This window comes from Neovison vison, chromosome 11, assembly GCF_020171115.1.
Source record: "Neovison vison isolate M4711 chromosome 11, ASM_NN_V1, whole genome shotgun sequence".
NCBI classification, from domain to species: Eukaryota; Metazoa; Chordata; class Mammalia; order Carnivora; family Mustelidae; genus Neogale; species Neogale vison.
Genome location: NC_058101.1, coordinates 155,553,146 through 155,565,427, shown reverse-complemented (window position 1 = coordinate 155,565,427; position 12,282 = coordinate 155,553,146). Strand labels below are relative to the sequence as shown.

The 12,282-nt window shown below is 36.0% G+C and overlaps 1 protein-coding gene across 1 annotated transcript in view; it reads right to left on the bottom strand.

The window, feature by feature from the left end:
• GLRA3 (glycine receptor alpha 3) overlaps positions 1–12,282 on the bottom strand; it is a 193,447-nt gene that overhangs the window by 31,645 nt on the left and 149,520 nt on the right. Inside the window, exons 6-7 of the mRNA XM_044225074.1 lie at positions 12,014–12,151; positions 658–872 (exon numbers count right to left, since the gene is read on the bottom strand). Coding sequence (XP_044081009.1) covers positions 658–872; positions 12,014–12,151 — 353 coding nt within the window. The remainder of the gene's footprint in view (positions 1–657; positions 873–12,013; positions 12,152–12,282) is intronic.

Sequence of the window (12,282 nt, the reverse complement as noted above, 5' to 3'; positions counted from 1 at the left end):
CTTTCTTTTTCGTTGACCTGTGGCAACTTAAAAACCAAAAGGGGGAAAAAAACCCATAAAAATAATAAGTGCTGAGGCACCTGGATGGCTCAGTGGGTTAAAGCCTCTGCCTTCCACTCAGGTCATGATCCCAGGGTCCTGGGACTGAGCCCCACATCGCACTCTCTGCTCAGCGGGAAGCCTGCTTCCTCCTCTCTCTCTCTCTCTGCCTGCCTCTCTGCCTACTTGTGATCTCTTTCTGTCAAACAAACAACAAACAAAATTTTTAAAAAAGTGCTATAAACAGCATTATGGACACCCTTATACAATATATGTGGGAGTGTAACTGCTGTAAATTTTTTTGGAGGGATATTTGGCAATACGTATCTATACGTATGGTCATCAGTGTAGTGATTCCAGTTGTAAGAATTTATACTAAGGAAAAAATGCAAAATATATGTAAAACTATACACACACATGTATATATTCATGAATAGAACATTCATCATATACATATTTATTATTGTATCAGTCCTAATAGTAAGCATATTACTATAACACATCCATGCAGTAAGACAAAGGTTGATGACTGCATATATGTGAATTTTCTATGTAAAAATATTAAATATCTATAAATATTTGTGCAAATATGAGTGTGTGTCCATTTAGTACACTTACCTTTGGTAAGGAAGCTCGTGATCCTGAGCTCTGGGTGGTCATGGTCAGCACAGTCGTTATTCCCAAGGCTACCCTGGCTGGCGCAGCATCCATATTGATCCAGAATGAAACCCAGGAGAGGATAACGATCAGGAGACTGGGAATGTACATCTGGATCAGGTAGTATCCCATTTGTCGTTCAAGATGGAATCGCACTTCTATACATGTAAATTTTCCTAATTGGTTGTAAAATAAATGCAGTAGTTGGTAAAAATAGGTCTTCATGATGACATCAAAGGTCACATTTTCCTCCCACATTGTGTCCTAAAATTTTCCACTACAATGTAAAGGGGTCTTAAATCACATATGCAAATTGGTTTCTGAAAAAAAAAATTTATTTTTCTGCTAGCATATGGAAGCAACATGAGAGTACACTTTCCAGAAAATAGTGTGTCATTTTATGACTTCACATTTGGTTAGCATTTCAAACTTTGAAAATACTTAATGCTATATCATTTTACTTGATTCCAGCAATCGTTTCTGAGATAGGAGAAATGCGTATCTAATATCTAAAGTCTGTCCTTACTCATTCATTCTGTCTGGTACTTCTTAGTACTTATTGGGAGCCAGGTGCTATTTGTTCCAGAGGCCTTTACATTTACTTTAAAGTATGTGCTAAAGGATAAATTCAATTAAAGATGAATAATTCCTTAAATGCTATTCATGTAAGTTAATTTATGCATTAATAATTTGGAAACTATTAATGCAAAAAAGGGCAAAACATGTTCTCTATCAATAAATCTGAACATAATTTAAAAACACACCTACTAAAAAACTCTGAGATATACACGTTCTATATATTCATGCCCTATGACTCTATTATGGTAAGTATTTAATAGAAGAATAAATCATGTCTTAATTAATCATTTTGTTGATATCCCTGTTTATCCTCTGGTTATACTCCCTACTACCATGACAATGTTATCTCTCCTTAAAATAATTGTTTATCTGAATAACCCAAATCTTGGTTTTTATTCTCTCCTTATTCTAACTATGTTAAGAGGGATAAGGTCAGTGAATTAACATGCTGATCTTTTTAGGTGACATCCTCTGATCCAATTGTGAAAGAGAATCAAAGAGTACATCCAAGAAGCTTGCTGCGTATTTTTAGATCGGTTTCAGTGCACAACTTCCAGGAGTATGGCTTGAGCCACGTGCTACTGTGATTCAGAGGCACAAACAATGGATCAAGGGATGGATGAGAGTCCAGGGCTTAAAATTCCTAATAAAGTTTCAGAAACTGGGAAAGTTGGATTCCACTTTTAGGTGTTTAGGGATCAGAAACATACAAGTAAGCTATCTATGATCCTTTTATCAATTTATCAACTATATACAGAATGCCTAACAATTCTTTTTTTTTTTTTTTAAAGGATAAACATATTTTATTTAGAACCATTACAATAGAATTAACAAGACCTGGGTTAAAACCAGGTAAATTCTTTTTTTTTTCAATTTATTTATTTTCAGAAAAACAGTATTCATTATTTTTTCACCACACCCAGTGCTCCATGCAAGCTGTGCCCTCTATAATACCCACCACCTGGTACCCCAACCTCCCACCCCCCCGCCACTTCAAACCCCTCAGATTGTTTTTCAGAGTCCATAGTCTCTCATGGTTCATCTCCCCTTCCAATTTACCCAAAAGCACATACCCTCCCCAATGTCCATAACCCTACACCCCTTCTCCCAACCCCCCTCCCCCCAGCAACCCACAGTTTGTTTCATGAGATTAAGAGTCACTTATGGTTTGTCTCCCTCCCTATCCCATCTTGTTTCATGGATTCTTCTCCTACCCACTTAAGCCCCCATGTTGCATCACCACTTCCTCATATCAGGGAGATCATATGATATTTGTCTTTCTCCGCTTGACTTATTTCTTGAAATATATGAATTACTTTAGATTTTTAAGATTCTATTGAAATACAAAAATTTTTAAATAATGAAATAGGGCAAGAATAACTGAACTATTTTCATGATATCATCATTAGATTATCCAAGTAACCTCAGGGTGCCTGTGTTGGGGTTAATGTAGAGCATGAAAGCATGAAATAATAGCTGGCTTGCTAAAAGGTAACATGAGGGTGAATATAAAAAGGCCACTGAGGGTGAGGGAAGGTTTGGGAGAAGGGCGTGGGCCTTTGGAATGTGTTCACCTGCGTGACCACTCTGCCCTGAGAATGCTGCGAGAGTTGCCTTCCTGGAGCTTCCTTAGCCCAAACAGACACCCTGTGATCTATGATGCATGCATTGCTCCTTAATCTATGTTTAGCAGAACTCCTTGAACATGCAGATTAGCATATCATATCTTTCCAGCAAACAGATCCTCCTTGTTACAGTAAGACTGCTTGTCACACATTACTTGCTTGAGAAACAGTGATAAAGATTTACGATTACCCCGAAGGACCAATAAAGGTGGGAACAAAGAAGAGCAAAGGGTCTTTGTCTCTGAGATTTGACCCCCTCCGCAACCCCCTTGCCTTCCCCCCGTCATCTCCCTTTTTTCACAACAAACTGTAATGTTTCATCTTGCTGGTACAGGGATTGCTGGCCATTCCTGGCATGCCTGGGTGGCACAGTCGGTTTAGTGTCCAAGTCTTGGTTTCGGCTTAGGTCATGCTCTCAGGGTCATGGGATCAAGCCCCCTATCAGGCTCTGCACTCAGTGTGGAGTCTGCTTAAGATTCTCACTGCCTCTCCTTCTGCTCCTTAACCTGTTCCAACCTTCCAGTCTAGCCGGCTCATGGGCATGTGTGTGTGCTCTCTCTCTCAAATAAATAAATACATAAATCTTTAAAAAAAGAGAGAAAAATAAATTATCCAAGGAATACCATGATGAGATTAGTAATAATTACTGATGGTTTGGATACTTTGAATACATTCTGTAAGGTTCATGTAATCCTCAAAAAAAAAATATATATATATGTATATATATTCTCATCATACCTTATAAAGAGTGTTTTCATAGCTATCACTGGGAGGAAAAATAATGGTATAGTGTATATATACAAATAAATATATACCATGTGTGTATTTGTGACTCTAGAGAGAAAAATGAATAAGTGACAGAAGTTCTGACATGCTAACACTGGCACAACAGGATTGGAGCTTCTTCAAGCACATTTATATTTTTACTGTGATTTTACTATATTTTAATTTATTTAATTATTTTTATACTTTTCAGACTTAAAGTTTATTTCCTTCAGGTGATTCAAAATTTATTTTGATTAATTGATTCATTTTCTAGTCAAAAACAAACAAACAAAAAAACAAAAAAAAACCCTGCATTCTAGTCTCAATGCTCCTTCCAAAAACAAAAACGACAACAAAAAAAACCTAGAGACAATAAAAAGAATATTACAGTTTATCAATAAAAGGACACATAATCCAATATAAAAGTGGGCACAAAATTAACAATTTTATATCATTTGAGGTATTTACATTTGGTTGTCTGTGATTTATAATTAAAAGTATACTGGCTATGGGATGCCTGGGTGGCTCAGTTGGTCAAGCTTTGGACTCTAGATTTTGGCTCAGGTCATGATCTCATCATCATGAGATCCAGCAACAAGTCCAGTCCTGGCTTAGCACCGAGTCTGCTTGAGATTCTCTCCTTCTCTTTCTCTCTGCCACGTCCCCCACCCCCACAGCAATACTGCCTGGCTTGTGTGCTCTTTTTCTGTCTTTCTCTCTCTCTTTGTCTCTTTCTAAGATAAATAAATAAATAAATAAATAAATAAATGATTTAAGAAAGAAGTATCTTGGCTCTGAAGGATGAAACAAAAAAGGAGAATCAAATTATTAAAATAAGGTATGAAAGAGGGGACATTACTACTCAGAGAAATTAAAGGATAATAAGGAATTATTATGAATACATTCCAAAAAGTGGAATGTCTTAGATGAAATGGACAAATATATAGAATGACATATATTACTTAATCTTATTCAAGAAGAAATAGAAAATCTGAACAGACCTACAAAAAGTAGAGGTTAACTTAGTAATTTTAAAACTTTACAAGGGAAAACTCAAGACCACAAAACGTCTGTTAAATATCTAAAGAAGAGGGATACCTGGGTGGCTCAGTTGGTTAGGCATCTGCCTTTGGCTTAGGCCATGATCCCAGGGTTCTGGAATCGAGTCCTGCGTTGGGGTCCTTGCTCAGTAGGAAGCCTGCTTCTCCCTCTCCCCCTGCCTGCCACTCCCTGCTTGTGCTCTCTCAATCTCTGACAGATAAATAAAATCTTTAAGACATAAAAATCTAAAGAAGAATTAATAACAATCATTTATAAAATCATCCAGGAACTAGACAGCATGGAATAATTCCTAACTCATTCAATGAGCTCAGTATTACCCTGATAGTAAAACCAGACAAAGATATCACAGGAAGAAAAGGTATATAGACAATCTCTTGTGAATATAAATGTACAAAAACCAGAGAAATATTAGCAAACTGAATCCAGCAACATATGGGAAGAGCTATACATCATAACCTTAACCTCAGAACTTACGGAATGTAAGCAAGTTTGGCTTAATGTAATACAAGTCAGTGTAATATACTATATAAAAAGAACAAAAACAAAAACATATGATCATCTCAATAGAATTAAAATTGTCAAAAATCCAATAGTCTTCCATAACAAACACACTCAACAAACTATAAACAGAGGATAATTTCCTGAGTCTGAGGAAATTAAGTATGGTGAAATAGTTAATGGTGAAAAGCTTGCTTAACACTTAATGGTGAAAAGCTGAATGCTTTTCTACTAAATTCTGGAACAAGGCAAGAATGTCTTCTCTTCCCACATCTATTAAACATTGTATTGAGAGGTTCCACCCAGGATAATTGGGCAACAATTAAGGAAAAGTTATTTAAATTGAGAAGGAGGTAGTAAAACTATCTCTATAAGCAGAAGATATTACCTTGTACAAAGGAAATCCTGGAGAATTCACTAAAAATCTAGTTGAACTGCTGGGTTCAGCAAGGCTATAGGATACACTATCAGTATACAAAAAATAATCATGTTTCTATACACTAGCAATAAGCAATCAAAAAATTAAATTGAGCAAACAATTCCATTTACAATAAAACCAATGAAATAAAAGACTTATAAAAAATTTAACAAAAGAAGTTCAGGGCTTCTACACTAAGAAACACAAAACACAGCTGAATAAAATTAAAAAATTGGAAAAAATAGAAAATCATTCTGTAGTCATTAATTAGAAGACGAAATATGGCTAGATCAGAATACTTCCAATATTGCTCTACAAATTCATTGCAATCTCTACCAAAATTTCAACTGGCTTTTATGCAGAAATGTATGAGCTGATCCTAAAATTATTATGGCAATGCAAGAGACCTAGAATAACCAATATAGCTCTTAGGGTAAAAAGAACAAATTTGGTGGACTCAGATTTCCCCATTTCAAGACCTGCTACAAAGCTATAACAACCAAATAGGATAATGTCATAAGCATAAATATGCAGATCAATGGGATAAAATCGGAAGTTCAGAAATAATCATTTATGGTCAACTGATTTTTAACAAAGAACTAAATCTATTCTATAGGGAAATTATGGTCTCCTCAGCAGATGGTACAGGGAGAACTTTGTATTCACATGCAAAAGAATGAACTTCCACTCTATCTCATACTATTCAAAATGGATCATAGACCTATATGTAAATTCTAAGCTACATAATTCTTAGAAGGCATAGGAGTTAATCTTTATGATCTTAGGTTAGGCAACAATTTTTTTTAATATGATACCAAAATCACAAGTAACAAAGGAAAAAAAAAGTGATAAATTTGGCTACCTCAAAATTAAAAGTTTTTGGCTTCAAATGACATCATTAAGAAAGAGAAAAGACAGAGTGCCTGAGTGGCTCAGTGGGTTAAAGCCTCTGCCTTCAGCTTAGATCATGATCCCAGGGTCCTGGGATCAAGGCCTGCATCAGGCTCTAGCTCAGTGGGGAGACTGCTTCCTTCTCTCCCTGCCCGCCTCTTTGCCTACTTGTGATCTCTGTCTGTTGAATAAATAAAATCTTAAAAAAGAAAAAAAAAAAAAGGAAAGAGAAAAGACAACATACCAGCTGGGGAAAAGCATCTGTAAATCAATAATAAAAAGAGAAATAACTGACTTAGAAAATGGGCAAAGGAATCTAGTAAACAACTTTTTCCAAAGAAGATATGCAAATATCAATAAGCAAACGAAAAGATGCTCATCCTTACTCATTAGGGAAAATGCAAATCAAAACCACAATGCAAAACCACTCACTAAAATGGCTGTAATAAAGAAGATAGACAATGACAAGAGATGGTTAAGATGTGGAGAAACTGGAATACTCACTCATTGGTGAAAGGATTGCAAAAGGGTGTGAATACTTTGAAAAAGTTTGGTGGCATATATTTACCATATGATCCAGCTTTCCACTCCTAATTCCATATGCAAGAGATATAACATACATCCACCCCAAAACTTGTATGTGAGTGTTCGTAAATAGTCCAAAGTTGGAAATACCCCAAATGTCTAGCAACTGGTGAATGAATAAACAAAATGAGGTATATCTATACAATAGAGTACTGTTTGGCAATAAAAGGAATGAAGTATTAAAATATGCCACCAGAGGGATGAATCTCAAAACATATTTCTAATTTAAAGAAGACGATCACAAAGACCACATATGATGCCATTTATATAAAACATCCCCAAATTATAAAGCTATAGAGACAGAAAGCTAATTAGTGATTGCCTAAGGCTGCTGGATGGGGAGGACTGCTAATTGATATAAAGTTTATTTTTTTTTCAGGTGATAAAATATTCTAAGATTAGGTTGGTGATTGCACACTTCTGTAAATATACTAGAAATCATTGAGCTGTATTCCTTAAACAATGAATTTAAAGGACCTAAATTAAATCTCAATAGAGTTGTTTTAAAAAATTCTTTAGTTACAAGATGAACAAAATCTGAGGATCTATTATAACATGGTCGCTATAGCTGATAACACTGTATAACTGAGATTTGCTAAGAGAGTAGAACATAATTATTCTCTCACAAAAGGGTAAATGGGCGAGGTGATGGATGTGGTAACTAACCTGAAGGGGGGAATCATTTCACAGGGTATACATGTGTTAAACCATCCCATTGTACACTCATTATCCTATTATATCAATTATACACCTCAGTAAAACTGGTGGACAAAAAGCCTTCTTGCCCATACAGATCTAAAAGATTCTGTTTCCTGTTTAGGGTAAATCTGCTCCCAGGGGCAGGTTGTAAGTACAGACAACATTTTCCAGGTTCAAATCTACTTTTTCTCTATTTTTTTACTCAACAAATAGGTATTGGGTGTCTCTGTACTTAAGCAGAGCCCAGAAAACATGGAGTTAGAAAGAATAGCAATAATCATTGGCTTTAAAAAACATTTGGTCATAAGGGAAACAATGATAGATAAGTAAACATATAAATTAAAGATAAAATTTTAGACAGTGAAAGCAGTAAGTTGAAGGTGGGATATGGGTGTTTAACATATACTTGTCAGGGAGATGTATATTTGAGCAGTCCTGAAGAATGTGAGAGTATTTGGTTTGGGATAATTTTGGAAAATAGTATGTATATATAGAAATATGTATGTGGGGTGGGGTGTGGGGTAGCCAGTTGATGGGTATCAAGGAGGGCACATATTGAGATGAGTACTGGGTGTTAGATGTAACTAATGAATCACTGAATACTACATCAAAAATTAATGATTTACTATATGGTGGCTAACTAAACATAATAAAAAAATAATAAAATAAAATTTAAATGGCAAAAGAAGAAACCTTTGATCTTGATGGAAGTCCCAAAAGTTCATTTTCGCTTTTGTTTCCTTTGCCTTTGGGGACATGTCTTGAAAGAAGTTGCTGTGACCAATGTCAAAGAGATTTTGCCTATGTTCTCCTCTAGGATTTTGGTAGATTCTTGCCTCTTGCTGAGGTCTTTTATCCATTTTGAGTTTATTTTTGTGTATGGTGTAAGAGAATGGTCAAGTTTCATTCTTCTATACAGAGCTGTCCAATTTTCCCAGCATCATTTATTGAAGAGACTGTCTTTTTTCCACTGTATATTTTTTCCTGCTTTGTCAAAGATTATTTGACCATAGAGTTGAGGGTCCATATCTGGGCTCTCTACTCTGTTCTACTGGTCTATGTGTTTGTTTTTGTGCCAGTACCATGCTGCCTTGGTGATCACAGCTTTGTAGTAAAGTTGAAATCAGGCAACATGATGCCTCCATTTTTGTTTTTCTTTTTCAACATTTCCTTAGCAATTCAATGCCTCTTCCCATACACATATTAGGATTGTTTGTTCTTCCTCTTTAAAAAATGTCAGTGGAATTTTGATCAGGATGGCATTGAAAGTATAAATTGCTCTGGGCAGTCTAGACATTTTAACAGTGTTTATTCTTCTGGTCCATGAGTATGGAATGCTCTTCCATCTTTTTGTGTCTTCTTCAATTTCCCTTTTTAAAATTTTTTTTTATTTTTATTAACATATAATGTATTATTAGCTCCAGGGGTACAAGTCTGTGAATCGCCAGGTTTACACACTTCACAGCACTCACCATAGCACACACCTTTCCTAATGTCCATAACCCAACCACACTCTCCCAACCCTCCTTCCCCAGGCAATCCTCAGTTTGTTTGTCTTCTTCAATTTCTTTCATGAGTGTTCTGTAGTTCCTCAAGTACAGATCCATTACCCCTTTGGTTAGGTTTATTCCCAGGTCTCTTATGGTTCTTGGTGTTATAATAAATGGAATCAATTCTCTAGTTTCCCTTTCTATATTTTCATTGTTAGTGCAGAAGAAAACAACTGATTTCCGTACAATGATTTTGTATTCCGTCACAGTACTGAATTGTTGTATGAGTTCTAGTAGTTTGGGGGTGGAGTCTTTTGGGTTTTCTGTATAAAGTATTATGTCATCTGTGAAGGGAGAGAGTTTGACTTCTTCTTTGCCAATTTGAATACATTTTATTTCTTTTTGTTGTCTGATTGCTGTTTCTAGGAGTTCCAGTAATATGTTGAACAACAGTAGTGAGAATGGACATCCTTGTCGTGTCCCTGATCTCAAAGGGAAAGGGAGAAGACATTTGCAAATGACACTACAGATTAAGGGCTGATATCCAAGATCTATAAAGAACTCTTCAAACTCAACACACACAAAACAGAACCACATCAAAAAAATGGGCAGAAGACATGAACAGACACTTCTCCAAAGAAGACATACAAATGGCTAACAGACATGGAAAAATGTTCATCATCATTAGCTGTCAGGGAGATTCAAATCAAAACCACACTGAGATGCCACCTTACACCAGTTAGAATGGCCAAAATTAACAAGAAAATAAACAACATGTGTTGGAGAGGATGTGGAGAGAGGGGAACCCTCTTACACTGTTGGTAGGAATGCAAGTTGGTGCAGCAACTTCTTTGGAAAACAGCGTGGAGATTCCTTAAGAAATAAAAAATAGAGCTACCGTATGACCCTGCAATTACACTACTGGGTATTTACCTCAAAGATACAGATGTAGTGAATAAAAGGGCCGTATGTACCCCAATGTTCATAGCAGCAGTGCCCACGGTCACCAAACTGTGGAAAAAGCCAAGATGCCCTTCAAAAGACGAATGGAAAAAGAAGATATGGTCCATATATACAATGGAGTATTATGCCTTCATCATAAAGGATGAATACCCAACTTTTGTATCAACATGGACGGGACTGGAGGAGATTATGCTGAGTGAAATAAGTCAAGCAGAGAGAGTCAATTATCATATGGTTTCACTTACTTGTGGAGAATAAGGAATAACAAGGAGAACATCAGGAGAAAAAAAGGAAAAGTGAAGTGGGGGAAATTGGAGGGGGAGACAAAGCATGAGAGACTGTGGACTAAGAAACAAACTGAGGGTTTTGGGGAGGTGTTGGGAGGGGTGAGCCTGGTGGTGGGTATTAAGGAGGGCACGTATTGCTTGAAGCACTGGTTGTGGTGTGTAATCAATAAATTTTGGAATACTGAAAAAAAATTAAATTAAATTAAAAAATAAATAAGTAGCAAAAGAAGAAGACAAAGAGCAATTACTAAGCCCTGGAGCAGGAATCAGTGTGACGTATGTAAGAAAACAAGCCCCTGTGGCCAAATTACAGATTAAAGGGAAAACAGATAAGAGGGTTTCAGGGAGATAGGTAAGGGATACCACCACGTTTGTCATTCTGTGTTACAGCAGCCCTAGGAAACCAATCCACCAACTTAAACTACCTCTAGAGGCCTCTTAGCATCTCTCTAAAATTTGCTTGTCATTGTAATTGCCCCTATAGAGTTGAACAAGGACACTGGTATGGACCCACTTGCCTTTGTCTTTGTGTTGAAATGAACCTTGAACTCTCCACTAAATTAAATCTCACTCTCACTGCTGGGTTAAGAAAATGGCAGTGACTTTTTCTCCAGATATTGTGACTTGATTAAAGATATTAAAGACCTTGTAAAGTGAAAGGTCAAGTCACAGTCCTGGAAAAGGATGAGCTAAAGAGGAATCATATTTGCCATAAGGAAATAATAAGAGCAGCAGCTGATGCTAATGAGATGTTCTGGACTAACCGCACTGAAGTGATTACTCATTTGTGGGTGGTTTAACAGGTTTTGTAGGAATAGGTTAGGCAGCGAGAATAGATACTATGAGAATAGCCAGCGCTGGTTGAGAGAAGTGAACAGACCTCCTGAATGTGCAAATATCCCATTAAGTCTATAAGTCCTTGACAGCAATATCTTTTATCTGTCCTCAAAGGTAAAATGCTACTGTGTCAGTGTGAGTAGTAGGTACTTAAGGAACAATAACTTGAAATGCATGAAACTGTAGCCAAGAAGGTTTAAGCAAATGCAGCCTTGAAAGAAAACAAAAACAAAACCAAAACAATTTCTTTTATTTTGTTATCAAACACAGTGTATAATGCCCAAGAAGAGCTAAAAAGTACATTTTATTGTTCACATAGAAATTAAAGGAACTTTTTTGGAAACATTATTAGTATGTAACTATGAGCTTTTGGCAAAAAGAAAAATAAATATAATTGAATACCAAGTACTTCTTTGGTAATATACAAATCAATTATATAACAATATGCGCTGAGTCCAAACATCTGTAAATTCCATATGCATTCGTTTTCTGCTCTATGACTATGAAACACACTGAGCTATAAATACTTAAAATAATTAACCAACTGCTATAATTAAGAAACACTGAATATCATAAAACCAGAAGTCATAAGTGTAATAAAGAAAGCTCGACCCCTACCTGTGTTGTAATGTTTAGTGCAGTATCGTAAATCTTTCTCTTCTTTCAGCAGAAACTGGGGCAAAGTGAGTCCTTCAGCCACTTGCACAGGTGCCTCATCTTGCCATTCAAAAATGAGATCATTCATTGTGTACCCAACTAGGCAAAACATAATAAAAATATTTATAATGTAAAAGGACATTCAAAGAAATCCTTTTTTTTTTTTTTAAATCTGGTACATTTCATATAGGGCAGGGTGACCAGCATCATCTTAACTCAAAAGATTGAGT